Below are 19,180 nucleotides of genomic sequence, written 5' to 3' on the forward strand. Positions count from 1 at the left end.
GTGCTCTCGGGAGGGTTGGCGCGTCTTTCTGGCGACCCGAAATGAACCTCCTCCTGTCCCTAGAAGGGTGGGTCCTGTAGTGAAGGGTTCTGGGAGACGCGGGAGACTGTGACTCCCCGGAGCCTTGGCCCGAAGCTAAGAGCGGGAGCCCAGGACCGGATAGCGCGCAGCCTCGGGCGACGCCGACGCCGAGGTGTCCGCGGGGCTTTGGGTGCAGAAGGGAGGGCGGCCGCCCTAGGCGCACATCTGCAATTCCTTACCCTCCTGGCTGGCTGGGCCGCCTCCGCTGGCTGGCTGGCCGGGGAAAGCCGGGAACTTGTGGGACAAAAGGTCACTGTGCTTTTTTTTTCCTCCTTGAGTAGGATTCAGTTACCCACTCCAGCCCCCTGCGGCTGGAGAACCTGGTGGAACTTTTGAAGCCATGAAAGGCGCCTCTCTGACTTTGCTGAGGGCTTGCGAGGTGGGGTGTGCCAGGGGGTGAGTCCAAAGCCAAGGTCTGTACAGGCCTTGTTTCATGAGCCAGGAGATCAGGGAAAAGGAACCACTGACTGACCAGGGAGCGGGCAGAGGCTTTGAGACACAGGCCCGTCCAGAGAGAGCTGGGGTCCGTTTAAAATCCTGGCCCAGCAGACAGAATCTTAGGACTCCCAGGTATCCTTGGCAATGTGTATGTAAGGTTGCCTCGGGTGTTTCTGGACCCAGATATGAAACAAAGATGGAAACTTTGTCAGATTCAAAGCTCCCTAGGTTCGATCCCTTGCAGGTCTCTAACCACTGGTGACCTTAGACTAATGCGAGAACCTCAAACTATTTGAACTTTTTGGCTTTCCGTGCTGGTCCTCAGATGGCCCTCCGAACCCACCTGAGCCTTCCACCCTGCTTTCTCCTAGCCTCCGTCTTTCTCTAGTGTCTTTCCAAGGAGGACTGTCTCCTCCAACTCGTTGGGAGAGATCAAGTTTGGGGTTATAATCAACCTGTATCCTTTCTAGACTTTGGTATTGATTTGTGACTGAGTAGAAGCGTCCTGGGGTCACCAGAGAACGTCTAGGACTGAGAGAAGTCTTGGCCCCGCTGAGCTTCTATTCGGAAATTCGGGTGCTCTGGGCTCGGAGGCCTCCTCAAACTTTAGGGGTTTTTTCTTTTGAGGTCATTCTTACTGATGCTTACCCTAACCCCCTGCCTTGAGCCAGGGATCCTGCAACATCCTGACTAAGCGTACTCTGCTGTTTTTAGTGCTCCGTCGCTTCCCAGGCACCCTTTGTCCCAGGTCCAGAGCTCGCAGCCCAGGTGCCTAGACTTGAACACATCGGTCTGGTTCTCTTAGATTGTGTGGTCTGTACGTGTTCGTCACAGGATAATGTTTTTTTTTTTCCTTCTATGGCTGTGTTCTCTTGTAACTTGGTGAATTTTACAGGAAAATGGTAATGATCATGCATTTGGCATAAGGATACAACAAATATTGAACCAGTTTCCCTCTGCATTTGGGGAAACTGAGGCCCAGTGAGGCCTGTCTGAACAAGAACTTTCAGGTCATTTCACTTCCCTGGGCCACGCCTGTTCGTTTCATCCAAAGCAGCCTCAGGTTTCAGGGGTCAAGAACAAAGGCTCTGTCCTTATCAGCCGGCTGATGACCATGCTCTGATGAAGTCTCCACCCACAGAAAGCTAGGGCCCAACAGGATACCACCCTCCACTCAAAAACCTCCAGCGTGTTGAGAATTTAGCTGAACTGTCCCTTAAAGACCATCTTAGCTTGCTTTCTTGTCGCTCTGAGAAAATATCCCGACAGAAGCAACTTAAGGGAGAAAGGTACTTATTCTAAGTTACAGTCCATCATGTGGTGTGTGTGGGGGGTGTGTGTGGTGTGGAAGGGGGAGAATCCAGGTTGCAGGAGCAGGCGGTTGCTGGACAGATGAAATCCACAGTCATGAGCAGAGGGCAGGAATGAATGCATGTAGCTCTTAGTTCTCTGCCTCCTTTTCATTCAGCCCAGCACCCAGCCCATGAAATGGTCCCACCTACATTCTGAGTGAGTCTTCCACCTAAACTAACCCAAGTTTAAAAAAAAAAAAAATCTACTACAAGCATGCCCACAGGCCAGCCTAATCTAGACAGACCTTCATCGAGACTCCCTTCCCAGGGGATTCTAGAAAGATTCACTATTGAACCTAACCACCACAGGTACCCACATGCAGTTTTATTGACATCAGAGAGTTGTTTGCATCCTGTTGACTTTCTGCCAATAGAAAGGTTATTGTATTCTTTACGACCTTCCCTTGCAATCCTCCTCCTGTTCTTTTATTTTTCATGCAATCCCCATGAAGGATTGCCTGTGGAGAGGTCTATGTTTTCTAGGCTCTGGGGTTCTAAAGTCATGTGACTGTGCCACCCACTTCTAAGAAGGGACAGGTGAAGAAAATGGCCATCCTGCTGTAGTCCAGTTTGTGGTCACAACAGAATAATCCAGCTGGCAAATACTGCCAGCTGGTACCTCAGACACAGCCTACACCTGGTAGTGCCAGACTGAACCAGGCAGACAGACAGCTTTTTGTTCAACACACAGGGTTTAAACCTTTTTTAAAAATTAGTTACCAGATTACAAAATTAAGAGAGCTCATAAAAGTGTTTGTGTGTGTGTGTGTGTTCTTGAAAAAAAAATATTCAAAGATGAGCAACCTTGAGTTCTTATTTCTGAATGGCACTCTGGTGGTCTCTTAGACAGCCACGAGCTGTCTCCTGGATGTCTCACTCAGTGAGACATCATAGAGTTTACCTGATGACTCCCAGCAGTTTGGAAGACCAGCACAGTGTAGAGGAACAGAGAACTAACTGTCAAGAGGAATGAGAGGCCAGTGATGGTGCCTGCAGACTCAAATGTGAGCGCCACAGAGAGAGGGGCTGGAAGGCATGCCAGGCTATGGACACAGCATTCTGTGTCTCGCGGTCACGTGACCTCCTCCTTTTCCATGGCCAGTCTCCCTTTGCTTCCCTCTTAAAAGGACTTGTGATTCTTTTGGGTGGCCTCTCAGATGATCTGAGGCAGTCTAAAATCCTTTTGCTCTCATCTTTAGAGACTTTCCTCATATAAAGCAACCTCTACAGATTATGGGGACTAGGGACTGATACCTTCCAGGGCAATTATTTATCTTGCTGTAGATAGTCTCTTCCCAGGTACCATCTCCAAAACTGTTCAAATGCTTGGAATCCTGGATGCTCAAGTCTTGCCCTTGAGGGCCTAATTCAGAGGTCCATAAACAGGTCCCTAAAATCCTATACACCCAAGGCCCCTGGTCCCAGCACTCTCAGACCGAGTGAAGGAGCATTCAAATACTACCCACCCCCACACATACACCCCTCCCCCGCTCAGCTTCATGGGCATTGTGCTACATGTGCTGGTTGGACCAAACAGATCTCCTCATTTATTTAAAAGTTAGCTGCTGTGCCATATAATGAAGCATTCACAGAACCTCTTACCCTCCAATATGGAACACATTCTTCCTGTTCATCATGTCCCTAAGAGAAGCAGCCATGGATTTTATTTTCCCAGATTTGTTCAGAATTGCACTCATGTGTGCATCCAAGCACACAAAGTGTATCTGCTTGCATATAGCAGCTCTCGGGGAGCGTTGTCCAGTGTATGAGGACTGCACCCAGCTGAAATGCAGATCTTCTGTGTCAATAGCTTAGGTAGTGTCCGTCCAGGGGGATTAGAAGACTTCTTCCAACATTCAAAATCGAATCAGCTATGACACTCATTTCTTTCTTGTGACATTTCAGTTCGTAGCTGGATTCTTCAGAAGGAAGCAAAGTCTTCTGAGAACTGGAGTTGATGAGGACATAGACAGACTTGGGGGTCAGTTGCTTGGCTTAATATCACTCCAAGCCTTGTTGGTGAAAATGGGCAAAACAGAGACCCAGTGAAGCGATGGTATATATTGCTTTCTGGCTTGCCATTAAAAAATTAATTATGTGTATGTGTGTTTATGTGGGTGCAGATGCCCAAGGGGCTAAAAGAGAGCATCCAGTGTCTGGAGCCAGAGCTTCAGGCAGTACTCACTCTTACCCACCGAGGCATCTCTTCAGCCCCTAGTTTGCTGGTTTCTATGGCATACATTCTTCCGCCACAGCTAGTTTCAGGTGTGGGTCATGGGAAGTCCCTGAATGAGTAATTGGGAAACAGCACCCAGCTGCTTCCTGGAAGCCACCGGGGCAATCTCAGCACACCTACACACACCTCTAGTAGTGATGTTGGCACTCATTTGGGACCTGAGCTTGAGTCCTTTGGAAGAGCTGTACGCACCCTTAACCACATAGCCGTTTCTCCAACCCTGTGGTAGAGCATTTGAATTCAGCCATTGTTCACTGAGCAGGATTCCCTCCATGCTGGCTGTCCCCTTCTCTGGGCCTTCCTATCTTGTGCTCCTCCATGGGTTAGTCTTCCTTACCTAGGTTTTCGCAGATCCAGAAAAATTAGCAAATTGTGTGTCATGGCATTGGTAAACAGCACTTAAAACAAAACAAAACCAAAAAACCAAAACCAGTCTCATGTAGCCCAGGCTGACCTCAACTTACTATAAAATTAAAGAAGACCTTGAATCTTGTTTTTTTTTAAGAAGAGTTTCTCAGGGCTGGAGAGATGGCTCAGCCGTTAAAGGCTAGACTCACAACCAAAAATATAAGAAGAGTTTCTCTGTGTAGCCCTGGCTGTCCTGGAACTCCCTCTGTAAACCAGGTTGGCCTCAAACTCACAGAGATCTGCCTGCCTCTTGAGTGCTGGGATTCAAGGCATTTGCCACCACTACCCTGTTGACCTTGAACTTATAATCCTCCTGCACCTCCCAAGTGCTAGAATTACAAGTGTGTGTGTACATGTGCGTGAGCACTTTCGAGTACTCGTTGAAGGCTAGAGGACACCAGATCCATGAGCTAGAGTTACAGGCCATTGAAAACTGCCTGATGGGGGTGCTGGGAACTGAACTCCATCCTCTGTTAGAACAGCAAGTGTTGGGTCCATTCAGTGTTCAGGGTCAGAACTTCAGAATCACCATTCTGTAAGAACTCGATAGTGGGACCACATATTGCATGCTGTGTCCACTTTTACTCTCCCCATTTTAAGGAGGGGGCAGCAAGAATTGTTATTTGCACATCAATTAATTGGTCTAAACTAGTCTACAAGAGTGAGGGCCAGTCGGAGAAGGCACAGTCTCATACCCTTGGCTCAGTGACTTCATCACAGCTGTGGGCCTTGCTCAAGAAAGTAGACCTGCCTCAACTTCCCCAACACAAACACAGAAGAATTTCATGAGCATTTCCTTGAGATAGAGAAACAAACAAACGTGTCACACGCTTAATCCAGCACTTGGAGCAGAGCAGGGATTCTGTGAGTTCGAGCACCTGTCTCAAACGATTCAGAAAGGCAAAAACAAGAAATGTCTCGAAAAAGCAAAAAAAAAAAAAAAAGAAACAAACAAAACAACCAACTTGACCCTGCTCTCCTGCTTAGACAGTTATTTCCTTTCTGTTAGACTCCTGGTCTTTTTGATTCTGAGAACGGTGGTAGTCAGTAGGAGGCTCAACATTGGGTATCCCAGCCTGGGTGGATGGTGATGTGGTTCCCATGGTGCAGGGCCCTTCTCTGTGAGGGTTCAGGCTGGGCCTCTGGGTGGAGTTGCTTGCCCTCATTCAGGGTGAGGACAGTGTTCTCATTGGGAAACCAATGTACAGAGATGGACTACCAACAGAATCAAGGGAATCCCATCCTGCCCTCTTTATCCTCTAGGTTCCCATCCACCAGTCCTTCCCCTCCCCCACCACTCAAGGGATTGCTGATCAGTTCTAAGTGTTCAGAGCTGGCTGGGTACTCAGAAGAAGATACTTCCCTGAACTGGTCATTGTCATTATCTGTCACTTGGAGGCTGAGCTCTGAACTTTAGGGGCCTCTGTTTATATGACTTCTGTGGAGACTGTGTCTCTGAGTGATCTCACAAGCCTGTGTAGAGGGGAGATGATTTCTAATAAACAGATCTACCTTTGCCTGGCTGAGTGTAGCTGTCTCAGGCCTAGTTCCAAGGCTGCTTGCCTTTTGGTTATCTCCATCCATTTACTTATTCGTGCATTCATCCATTCAACAACTGTTTATTGTGCACCTAACATAGGTTTATGTGGTGAGGATGCTCATGTAGGTGTGGTTGTATGCAGTAGAATGTAAAAGGTATCTAGCTGGGAATCAAACAAAAGGATGAGGAAGCAAGTATGTGAAACAAATAGTTCTCGGGCCTCTAAGGTGGGAACTGGAGAGCTCAGCAAACCTCATGGGGGCCCTGCCAGCTGATACAGAGTGAACAGAAGCCTCTTTTGTAAGAGCAAGCCCTTGGAGATGTCTCCCCCCAGTCTAGTACGAAACATGTCCCCACGCTCAGCCTTTAGTCCCTCTGCCTATGAATCACAGTTCTGGGGACCCCTATGCCTCTAGGACCTCCTTCACCCTACTCTGTAAGGCTCATCCCTACATCTCACTGAACCATGACAGTGACAAGGCCCCAAGGGGCTAAGGATATCTTTATGGACTGGACTAAACTTTGCTCAAATCACAGCCAGATCGCACATTTGACTGAACCGTCTTTTTCCCAGATAGAGGGTCAAGAAAAAATAGTGGTAGTGTTCCCCCACACCCAGGCTTTATTTGACAGTCACTTCTTGAGGACTACTGACTGTAGGAATGTGTGGCATTTGCACTGACGGCAGCCTTAGGATGGGAAGCTCTTTGCCTCATTTTATTCACATGAACACTTGTTATGTGACAGTGTTCTGAGGGCCTTACAATGACGTTCTGAACTGTCATAACTACCCTGCTAAGTAGATGCTGCTATCATCCCTGCTTCACTGATAAAATCAAGTTTCCAGGCTTCAGTAACTTGTCAAGGCCACACAAAATGCACAGGGCAGGGATGCGATCAGAGATGGGATGAGAGATGGGCATTTGGCCTTGGCTATGGACTTCAGCCCCCACCTTCTGTGTTTCTTGCTGTCACCTGGCCAGTAAATGGGAGGGAGAGGATGTCATGACCCTAAGCCTGTTTTTTTTTTTTTTTTTTTTTTTTTTTTTTAATGGATTTGATGGGGAGCTGTGTTCGGGTCCTTTCTACCCTCTTAGAGCTACTGTTCTTCCAGGTGATCATGACCTGGAAGCCCTGTCTTGAAAAACCAAACCAAAAAAAGGAAAAAAAATCTCTAAAGCCAGCAAGGTGGTTCAGCTGGTAAAGGCCCTGTCCACCAAGTCTGACGACCTGAGTTGAATCCCTGGCGCTCACAAGGTGGGAGGAGAGACCTGACCTCCACATGAGTGCTGTGACACAGGCATGCTCATATACATACATGTACAATGCATGTAAAATAAATACCTGTAAATAGAAAGTTAAAATAAGAAAGAGAGGAAATCTCCCATGCCATCATCATAAGGGGGACATCCTAGCCAAGGAACCAAGGTTGACAAGGATTGACAGTTGTTGACAAGGTTGACACTGTTAGGGCAGTGGTTAATCCTGATCTCCTGTGCGGACTGCCATGCCCATGAGGAGGGCTGACACTCCCAAGGACAAATCCAGTAATGGAGAGACACCTGGGATTTCTAGCCAACCCCCCCTGCTCGGCTCTGGGAGGTCAGTGCTACTTCAGGTGGTTACAGTCTCCCGTTGGGTCAGCCATGGACATGCCCTTGCCTTCCAAGGTCTCAATTGCCAGGTCCCCACTCCCTTCCTGCCTCTCTGCTTCCCCTGAGCTGAGCCATTCTGACCTCACTGGGATGTCCTACATATAGCCTTGGCTGTCCTGGAATTTACTCTGTAGACCAGGCTGGTCTCAAACTCATAGAGATCTGCCTGCTTCTGCCTCCCACGTGCTGGGATTAAAGACGTGCGCCACCACTGCCCGGCTGAGATTTTTCTCATTAGATCTTTTCTAAGGCTAAGACTCTAGCTCAGTGGTGAAGTGCTTGCCTAGTATACTTGAAGCCCTGGGAGATGGATGGGAGAGAGGAAATGGACAGAGAGTATAGGGAGGGCGTGTGTAGGTAGATTGTGTATAATTCTACCCTTTCATCTAACAGAGACTTGAACGCTTGAATTTTGGTGTCCCCAGGACATCCTGAACCCATTCTCTTACAGACACTGAGGGAAAATCTTCCTACATGGCTTTCCGTCACACCCTGCATGATTTGTTCATGTTCCACAAGATGCTTTTTTCCTTTCATACATCATGGAGATTTGACTGCTCTCTGAAAGAGTGCCTGGCCCTGTCGCGCTCCCTGTGGAGGGTCTGCCTGGCTGCACCTGCTTGCTCTGTGCACCTGCAGCGGTCTTTGCCTGGGTCCAGCCAAGCACCAGGCTGTCTCCAGTCTGTGGAGGTCACAAACAAGCCAGAGCTGCTCACCTTTTGTGAGTTCACATGCTCTTCTGCGAAGGTGTCTGCTGGATGTGTTTCTAGAACCGAAATAGCTCTTATCATGACATGTGTTCACTTTTCATTCAGACGACCACCAAATGCCCTCTGAAGAGGTTGCATGAACTTAAATGCAAACTGATCCTCTCCATTTAAAATTGCGTTTTCATCGTCACTTTATTTTATAGATAGGATAGTGGATTCCAAGGGGCATTTCTGACACGAGAAATTCCTGGGAAAGCAGCTTTCTTCTACTTTATGATCTTTAAAAAAAAAATGATGTGGCTAATAATTAGCAGTATGTATACTAGTTTATTTATTTCAGTTCAGTTTTGTGCTAACCCAGCTGGCCGGAAGATTAGCTGTACAGGGAGAGGGTCGGTGCTTCACTAATGAAAAGTCACTGAGTAGGTATTTCATGATGAAAATGAGGAGATTTATGTTTCTTGTGCAAAGGCCTCGCAAACCCTCTTTGGCAGCTTGCTCCACAGCAGTCAACTCACAAACTGTGCTTCAACTGCCTGCCAAGCTCCTGGCTGTCTGTCAACACAGCTGGTGGTCCTGAGGACAAGGACATTTTAATATCCCACCAGGGGGCTCCAATGTGTCCCTTCCCCCAAGCCCTTACAGATCTTCAGTGCCATGCAAAAGCATACGTGCTCCATGAGTGTTCGCAAGTGGAGTGTGGCTGGAAGAAGAGGACGAGCCGGGTGGGCTGCACCCGGAGGCTTCCTGCCCCAAACAATCCAGATTTAAAAGCTTTTTAAAACTTTATTATATTTATAGATATATAAAATTTATAGATATGTAAAAATGCTCAGGACCCAAGATATCAAAATTCATAATATCTTGCACTCCACCAAATATTAACTAAGCATCACATGGAAAAATAGAACCCATGACAGGAAGAGAAACCAATCAATCAAAACTGATACAAACACTTGCCTGACCGCATTCCATACGATCTGAAACGTTACCGGTGTATGTTCATTGTACAGTGTTAGGTTCATGAAGACAATTTCCTTGGAGTAGATCAATTATTTTGACTGTGTTCACCATCACCCCTATAACCCACCCTTCTGTTTAAAATATTTTTAAATTTTGGTGATAGTCTCCTTTCTAGTCCTTTATGTTATCTGCATTGAATGTCAAGTCCCCTTAATGGGTGCAGGTATAATCCTGGAACATTCATGGGGTGCTAGGAAAACGTAGTTTAAAAAGACTCCAGGTCTGAGAAGATGACTTCATAGGCATGAGGAGCTGAGTTTGGATCTTTAGCACCCACATATAAAGCTGGGTATGGTTGTGTGTGCCTGTGACCCCACCACTGGGGAGTAGGGGCAGATGGATCCCAAGAGCTCACTGGCTAGCCAGCCTAGCCTAAATGTGAGCTTCCAGAATCTCTGTCTCAATGCAATTAAAGTAGAGAGCAATAGAGGGAAATATGTAGTGTCTTGCTCTAGCCTCTGCATGCTCTCACTCCAGCATGTACACTCATGCACACACACACACACACAACACACACACACACACACACACAGCCTGTGTCTTTACTGTGGTCTGTGGTCGTAAATGTGAAGTTTGAAGGATGACAACAGAGGAGGCCCACATTTCTTTCTTTCACAGTTTCTTGGGTAGAATATTCCTTTTTATTGTTGATCTGAGCAACCCCAGCATATGATTTTTCTTCTCTCTTCTTTTTTTTTAAAAAATATTTTATTTATTATGTATACAGTGTTCTGTGTGTATGCTTGCACACCAGAAGAGGGCACCAGATCTCATTACAGATGGTTGTGAGCCACCATGTGGTTGCTGGGAATTGAACTCAGGACCTCTGGAAGAACAGCTGGTGCTCTTAACCTCTGAGCCATCTCTCCAGGCCCGATTTTCCTGCTCTTATTCAATCAACAACTTTTATCTTTTCACTTAGAAGGAAGGATGTAAGAGCACCTTCCGGGCTGTCATTCCTTGCTATCACTACTCTCGCACTTGGGGCTGTTTTTAAATAAAAACAAACATTACTTAAACACAAATGTGGCACTGTGGGACTTCAGTCATCACCTGATCCTGTGATGCTTTGCTAACATCTGGTACTGAGATTCTCTGATACTCATTCTGGTAATGCAGACAGTGTGTGGGTCATGTATACAGCGTGGCTACCCTGAATAATTGGATTAGTTCACATGCTAGGTGGGAGTCTATATTCTCATGTTAGAGTGGTGTGCAATTTCAAACTTAGGAATTATTTATTTGTCAAGATTTTCTAGTTACTACTTTCAGGCCAAGGCCGAAACCTCAGAAATCAAAATTTCAGATAAGGGAAGACTACTGTAATGAGTGGCTTCATCTTCTGTGACTGTCCCAGATAATTTTATGTCCATTCATTGACTGGAATTTTGGCCACACAACCCAGGGAACTTTCTCATTGTTCACTGAAAAACTAATGTGAGCAAAGGCTCACCTAGACATAGATTGTGGCAGTGGTTATACAAACCGAGTAAGACTAAAATCCTTGGAAATGTTCTTTTTAAGTGATAAATTTAGTACATTTGTATCTCAAGAAGATTCAATTTTTTTCATTTTGATACTGAAAGAAAACCATCTTTAAAAAATAAGGAATGTAATAAAAATACACCCAAGAGCCAGATGTGTTTTGGTTTGAAGTGTGGGGCAGAAAGTGTGAGCTGCTAGGGAAGGACCCATATTGCACACACAGCCCTTGTCCTCAGCACCTCTCTTTCCCCTGACCTGAAGCTTCCTGTCAAAATTGCCCTTGGCCATTTTAAAAAGGAAAACATGTGAAACTTCACAGAAAGCACACTATGCATGTTTTTTTTTTTTTTTTTTTTTTTTTTTTTTTTTTTTTTTTTTTTTTTTTTCAAAGTTTCTTGTTACTTTGCGCTTTCCTGAATACTTGTAGCACTGCTTGAATCACAGAATCGCTGCTCTGCTCCGATGCTATTAACGTGCCCACCCTCTATGCATGTTTTTAAGAATTACGCGTATGTGCGTGTGCCTGTGCCTGTGTGTGTATATGCATATCTTCCTTGGAGACCAGAAGAGGGCATCAGATATCCCTGGAGCTAGCTGGAGTTGCAGATGGTTGTGTGCTGCATGGGGACCAAACTTTGATCCTTATAAAAGACCTAAAGCGGGGATCTTCATCTTTCCACTATGGAAAAAAAAAAAAAAAAGTAAAAATAAGTAAATAAAGCCAAACTGAGTCATCTTGGCTTGCTAGCCTACCTTAACAAGGCTTTCCCAAGAAATGGATCTATTCTGGCTGTTTTTACATTTATCCTTGGAGCAGGAGCTGAGGATATACAGCTCAGTTAGCAGAGTGCTTGCCCTGCATGCAGGAGACACCCTTAGTCCAACCCCGAGCAGGATACAGAAGGAAAGGAAAAGAAACAAGCTGTGCTGGCTAGATTTTGTTTTGTTTTGTTTGGTTTTTTTGTCCATTTGACACAAGCTGAGTCATTTCGGAAGAGGGGATATTCACTGAAAAGATATCCATCAGATTGGGCTGAGAGATAGACCCATGTGTGGTCTTTAATGAGAAATAGATAGATGGTGTGTAAGATTGTACCCTCCTGAGTTCTCAGCCAGTGAGGAAAGAGGAGGAAGGACCTGCTACCAGGGCAATAAAAACTGTTCTTTGCACTCCTGAGACACACCCTCCATTTTGTCTTTCTCATCTCTGTTGTGGTGCCCAGCCCTGCAAGGTCTTAAATAAATTGTTTTGTTTTACTACTCTTGGTCCCTTAGTTCCTCGGGTCTGCCATGGGTGGCAGAGAAATCCTCTGTAGTGGAACCTTGAGGTCATGGGTCATGACACAGGGCTCATGTGAGCTTTTGCCACGGAGAGAAGGGCTGACAGAATACAACTCTTCCAGAGGACAGGAGGGACAGCCATTCTTGCTAGCCTTTCGTCAGCAAGCAGGCTAGGGGCTGAGATGCCTCCTTTGTCTGGTGGTGTTTTTCGTTTGTTTGGTTGGGTTTTTGTTGTTGTTTTCCTCTCCTAAACAGGACACTGGTATTTTGTTTGTTTATTTGTTATTTATTTATTTATTTATTTATTTATTTATTTATTTATTTATTTATTTATTTATTTTTGAGACAGTAGTTTTGGTGCCTGTCCTGGTCTCACTCTGTAGACCAGGCTGGCCTTGAACTCACAGATTTCCTCCTGGTTCTCCTCCAGAGTGCTGGGATTAAAGGCGTGCACCACCGCCACCTGGCTACACTGGTATTTTCTTAAGGTGACATTTTGTTTTCTCTTTGGACAGGAATCTTTGCATATATGAATTACAGAGTTCCCAAGACGAGGAAAGAGATTTTCGAAACCTTAATCAAGGGTCTGCAGCGGCTGGAGTACAGGGGCTATGACTCCGCAGGTAGGTCTCCCGAGACACCCCATCATGGCGCTTAGACTCTTAGCCATGTTCTTTGTGGTGGGGCTTTTCCAGCCTGGGAATTTCCCTGACACTTCTTACCATTCCTTTATTAATATAATGACTGGTAGCTTCCTGGTGAAAGACTACACTCCCAGCTTCCCTTGTGGACTGTAGAAGTCACATTTGACCTTTAAGGGGCCACATTCCCCCGTTTTCTGTAGGCATTTTGGCCATCTGCACACATGGGTGGTAAAAGTGCCCCCCCATGTGAATAAACATTGCCCTGCCTAAGGGCAGACCAAGCCTTTTTCTTTGCCCCTTCAGTCTCTCTACAGCTGCCTTTAATAATCTAAGAATAACCACATTTGCTTATTAAAGAAGTTTCAAAAGTGTAGAAAAATTGAGAAAACATTTTATTTTTAACAGTAGAAAAGAAAACACAAGGGTTAAAAAAAAAATCTCTAACAAAATCTCTACCAGACATAGCCTCATCAGGATTGCTCAAAGGACACAAAGTTTCAGTTGTGGGAGATAAGTGAGCCCTGGAGATCCCCGGGCAGCTTAGAGGGGATGGTTAACAATATGGCACTGTGTTCCATATGTTTGATGTGCACACACGCTAATGTTGATGGAGAAGAAGGGCAGGAGAGAACTTAGGTGAAGAAGTTGGGGGGTATTTCCACCACCGGTAGATCCCTATCTCCAAGTCCACCGAGTTTGGTACATTAAATATCCACGCAGTTTTTTGCCTGTCTATCACACCTCAGTCAAGTCCCCTCTAGCAGTTTCCTGCGCCCCAACTGCGCATTGATACTGTCTGGGTTGAGATGGAGAGAGTTTTGTAAGTAAATTTTCTTTCTTTTTTTTCCCCCCTTAACCATCATTATGCAATTTTGTAACATTTAACTAGTTCGGATATTAAAGACTGAGCTAGTTATGCTGGGTGGTGGGGGCCATGGTGGCCCACAGCTTTGATCCCAGCACTCGGGAGAGAGGCAGAGGCAGACCGATCTCTGAGTTCAAGGCCAGCTTGGTCTACAGAATGAGTTCCAGGACAGAGTTACACAGAGAGATCATGTCTTGAAAATAAAACTACAAAACAAAACAGATCGAATCCAGGGCTTTCCACACACTCTACTTGGTATCAGATCCCCAGTCCCTGTGACTTTACAATCTTTCTTCACCTTTCTCAGCACTTCCGAATTCCAAAGCCCTTCCTGAGTACCTTTCTAACTCACTTCCCAATCCTTATTAGGTGGCTGTCTCAGGGTTCCCTCTCCACTGGCCAAAGGATTAATTAAGTAGCTTGCTGAGTCAAGGAGACTGGTGACTGACAAGGTTTACAGGCATGTAAATGGAGGGAGATGATAGCTAGGGGTCACCTGGCAAAGAGCACAGCAGGATAAGTGCCTTTGAATCGCCCCAGGCCTTTAATGGCAGATGTTCCTTCCTTCCTTCCTTTTTTGGCTATTTTTGAGACAGGGTTTCTTCATGTAGCCCTGTCTGTCCTGGAACTCACTCTGTAGACCTGGCTGGCTTCAAACTCACAGAGATCCGCCTGTCTGAGATTAAAGGCAAGCTCCACCACCGTCTGGCTCATGCCTGGAGTTTTCATGTGTGTTCTGGAGACTGCACTCAGGTCCAGCTGAGCTATTATCACCTTAGCCCCTATTTTATTTTCAAGACTTCTGATCATCTGTTGGTTGGTCATGGATGTGAAGCCTTGGACAGAGCTGGCAAACTGCACCGTGCGATGACAAAACTTAACTCCACCGTGAAAAATGTTTATGTTTTCAAGTTTACAAAGTTCTAAAATAAGCAAAGTGCTCTACTCTGATGGAAGTGTGAACAGCGGCTGCCTCTTTGGAGTAGGGGCTCTTTCTGAGCATTTCTGGGGGTCACGCTGGTAATAGGCAGGCATCAGAACTCTGTGCTTTCTGTAAACTGTAGGTGTGGCCATTGATGGGAATAACCATGAAGTCAAAGAAAGGCACATCCATCTCGTGAAGAAACGGGGAAAAGTGAAGGCTCTGGATGAAGAACTTTACAGTGAGTAGGAAACGCTCTGTGTCAGTGATGGCTGGCACACAGGTCCCTTGAAAATATGTCATTGCCAACAGCATTTGAGACTGAAAATTCATCTACCCTTGGGTGACTGTCAGAGGGTTAAAGGCATGTTGTTAAGACTGTCTCAAAGTGTAGGATGCCTTATTTTAAGCAGCTAAATGTGGAGACTCTAAAAACTATTTTAATACTTATGCATTTAATTATTCTGTCATGCAATACTGCTTTTCTATTTATATTAGAGATATATCATTTTCCTTTCTAAATCAACTTATTTTGATTAAGAAATAAAGATTGAGTCTGGTAGTGGTGCATGCCTTTAATCCCAGCACTCTGGGAGGCAGAGGCAGGTGGATCTCTGTGAGGTCAAAGCCAGCCTGGTCTACATGAGTGAGATCCAGGACAGCCAGCTGCACAGAGAAGCCCTGTGTCTAAATAAATAAATAAATAAACCAGCAAAAAATAATAATAATAAGGGTACGACATAGTGGCCCCAGCCTGTAATCCTAGCACTTGGAAGGCTGAGGCAGAAAGAAGTACAGCTGCCAGTTTGAGGCCAGTTTGGTTTATGTAATGAGTTCCAGGGCTACAGGGCCCTGTCTCAAAAGGGAAAAAGGAAATGGTTCAGTTAAAACACTAAGTAAAACTTAACAGCGTGGGTGGTACCCAGATATGGCAGATCCCTGTGGTGTCTGCCACGTGTGTGGCTGACATTAAAGGTGGACCATTGGTTAAGATGGTGTGTCAAGTGTAATGAAACCACCTTGCCTCAGTGGTGGGGTGCCAATGCTCTCCCCCTCTTCACCTTGAGACAGGGTTTCTCTGTATAGCCCTGGCTGTCTTGGAACTCACTTGTAGACCAGGCTGGCCTTGAATTTAGGGATCCACCTGCCTCTGCTATCCAAGTGCTGTGATCAAAGGCATGCGCCACCACCACCCAGCTACAATGCTTGTTTTTAAAGTACAGTTGTCCAGGAGATTGCTTTGCTTGCCACACAAGCCTGAGGACCAGAGTTCAGATCCTAGCACCTCTATAAATACCAGGTAGACATGGCAGTCATTCCAGCTGTCAAAAGGCAGAGGCAGCTGGGCCGTGGTGGTGAATGTTTTAATCCCAGCACTTAGGAGGCAGAGGCAGGCGGGTCTCTGTGAGTTTGAGGCCAGCCTTGTCTACAGAGTGAGTTCCAGGATAGCCAGGACTACACAAGAAAAACCCTGTCTCAGAAAAAAAAACCAAAACCCACCACTACTACCAATGACAACAAAAAGGCAGAGACAGAGGATCCCCTGAGCAAGCTGGCAAGCCAGACTAGCCACAGTGAGTGAGCTCTGAGTTTAACCCAAGTCCCTGCCTCAGTGAATAACGCAGCTGGCCACCAATCAGGGAAAGCACCCCAGCGTCCACCTTGGGCCCCCCCCCACACACATGAAAACATTCATGCACACACCACACAGACACATGCACGCAAACACACATGGACACACACCCACGTGCACACAGACAAACACACATGCACAGCACACACAAATACAACAACTGATTTTCTTTCTGTTTAGAGCAAGACAGCATGGACTTGAAGGTGGAGTTTGAGACCCACTTCGGCATCGCCCACACACGCTGGGCCACCCATGGGGTCCCCAATGCTGTCAACAGTCACCCCCAGCGCTCAGACAAAGGCAATGGTAAGGAGACCCTGTTCAGGGTGTTTCTTCCTCTCCCCGAGTGACCTGTCAGAGATGACCCTGGCCCGAGTGGCTTCCACGCCCACTTCAAACTGCCTTCCCCACCTGTCCCCTTGAGATAATCTAAGCATCTCCACCCCTAATACCCTAGTGGGTCACACTGGGCCTCAGTCAGGCCAACCTCTAGTCCCCTGGGTGCTGCTGACCTAGGTACACACCGGAAATGATGGCATTTTATCACAAGGGCTCTTGGGAATTCATTCCTAGAGTGAAATACATCAGTACATTAGTTCATTTTCTACCACTATAGCAAAGTACCTGGAGCAGGCTACTTCACAAAGAAAGGAGATTTATTTAGGTCTCAGTTTGAGGGGCAGAAAATCCTTGATCAGGCAGTGCATCTGTCTGACCTCTGGGGAGACTCCCCTTGGCTTCAACACCACATGGTGACAAAACAGAAGAAGAAATTGGCCGCGTGAAGTAGGGGCCAAGTGTGTGGCCTCTCTGTAACAACACGCGCTCTCCAGAACTAGCGAGGATCCCATGAGAACTCTATTAGCTTCTTCTGCAAGCGTGTCTCCAATAACCTCCCCTTAGGACCCATCTCTTAACGGTCTTACCCCCTGTCACATGATCACCCTGGGGACCCAGTGTCACATGCACTGAGCTCTTGAATGATACACTCAACCCATAGCAGATAGTATGAGCAGAGCAAAATGTTCTAGAAGGCTAGGACCCTAAAGAGAAGCACGGAGCTCCTTCTCCCAGCGGAGCTCACTTCCCTCCCCCACAGAGTGGTCCTAAGGGAAGGCAGACGGTATTGCTGATTATGGTTAGTGCCTAGGTGCCTCCCCAAGCCCTAGATCCCAGAGTCAGGGCTCAGCAGCCAAGAGTTTAAGGTTTGGAGGGGCAGAGGCTGCAGACGCATAGCCTCCTGTCCTGCCTAGTGACAAGGCAAACCCCACCGGAAGCTCCTCACTTCAGAATACGCTAAGAGCCAGGCGGTGGTGGCGCATGCCCTTAATCCCAGCAGAGGCTGACTGAGGCAGGCAGATCTCTGAATTCGAGGCCAGCCTGGTCTACAGAGTGCGTTCCAGGACAGCCAGGGCTACCCGGAGATGCTTATCACTGACAGACAGGTTGCCTCTTCCGGTGAAAGCTGCTGATGCAGACATCAGTCTTAGTCACTGCAAATGAAACCTGATGACCACACGTCTCGGGGAGGAATGTCCAGCTGTCGATCATCTCCCTCAGCATCAAGCTTGAACTTCACTTTCAGCTCTCACTTCTCTCTCCCCCACACTTTTCTTTCAGAATTTGTTGTCATCCATAATGGGATCATCACAAATTACAAGGATCTAAGGAAATTTCTGGTAAGGGGCTTCCCCTGGCTAAGTCAAATCTGAGTCAGCATTGATCTTCCTCCTGACACTTTCGCTTAGCCTAGTTCCCTCCAAAAACACACACAGGTACTGAGGGACACCCACTTTGGGCCACGTCACAACCCTGAGCGTGAATCTTACCCTCAGCCGGACCACCGTGTTCAGACTGTCTGGGGAGAGATTCCAGGGCTTTAGTGTGTATCTCCAGGGCTGCTGTGGTTTCACAGAATCAAAATGTGAACTGGGCTTCACCAAAGTCACTTCTACTATGTCACACATCCACTCAGACACCCATAGAATGTGGGGTGGGAAGCCACACGATGAGTTCCACACCACGAAAAGGCTGTGTGGTGTGAGTTGGGATGTGAGTGGGTTTGACTCACATATTTTATCATAACTGCTGCTCTTTTGCAATGTCCAGATTAACGGTGACGACAAGCTCCTGAGGAGGGAGGTCTCTGGGAGTAAGAGGGTGACTCAGAGGTGTTGGCTGCTGGGCTCTGGCAGACCTTTCTCATGCCTTCCCAGTTTTGCTTGTTCTTGCCTTAAGTCATAGCATAAGGGACTAGAGGGAGTTGGCCCAGCCAGCAATTGCACAATGACCAACATCTGTCACCCTGGGTACAACCCCACATTCCAGGAAAGCAAGGGCTACGAGTTTGAGTCAGAAACAGACACGGAGACCATCGCCAAGCTGATTAAATACGTATTCGACAACAGAGAGACTGAGGACATTACCTTTTCAACATTGGTGGAGAGAGTCATTCAGCAGTTGGTGAGTTATGGGCCCCTATGAGTGCCGTCTGCCTAGACACGTCTTCATTTTCCACTTGTGCAAATTTGCACAAGGTACTGAGGGGGAAAGATAGTTTGTTTATAGTCGTACTTACAATGCTGTATTCCTGTAGAATCTGGAGAAAGTCCAGTTGGGGGAGTGAATCTCTGACAAAATGCTTGCTTCATTTTAGCCCCTCTGAGATGGTGGCTGGCATCGTAATCTGTGGTTTTTATAACCGTGGGCTGTGTGCATGTGGTAATGTAGCTGTCAGGGTTCTCGTTGTTGTCTGTAAAACTGAATTATATGCGCTGTTATATGCTAATCAGATGACCGTGCCTGAGGTTGGAGACTCAGAACTGGAGTCTTTCCTCCCTGTCAGTAAAGCAGTCGGGGAGAAATGCCCGCAATTAATTACAAAACGGGAAAGGAAGGAGGGGAGAA

At 46.7% G+C, this 19,180-nt stretch overlaps 1 protein-coding gene across 1 annotated transcript in view; it reads left to right on the forward strand.

Moving 5' to 3' along the window:
* The window catches only part of Gfpt2 (glutamine-fructose-6-phosphate transaminase 2), a 46,841-nt gene that overhangs the window by 555 nt on the left and 27,106 nt on the right, over positions 1-19,180 (forward strand). Inside the window, exons 2-6 of the mRNA XM_028855010.2 lie at positions 12,725-12,832; positions 14,783-14,881; positions 16,454-16,579; positions 17,894-17,952; positions 18,602-18,736. Of these exons, the coding sequence (XP_028710843.1) occupies positions 12,725-12,832; positions 14,783-14,881; positions 16,454-16,579; positions 17,894-17,952; positions 18,602-18,736 (527 nt within the window). The remainder of the gene's footprint in view (positions 1-12,724; positions 12,833-14,782; positions 14,882-16,453; positions 16,580-17,893; positions 17,953-18,601; positions 18,737-19,180) is intronic.

The sequence above is a fragment of the Peromyscus leucopus genome, chromosome 8b (assembly GCF_004664715.2).
Source record: "Peromyscus leucopus breed LL Stock chromosome 8b, UCI_PerLeu_2.1, whole genome shotgun sequence".
Classification (NCBI taxonomy): Eukaryota; Metazoa; Chordata; class Mammalia; order Rodentia; family Cricetidae; genus Peromyscus; species Peromyscus leucopus.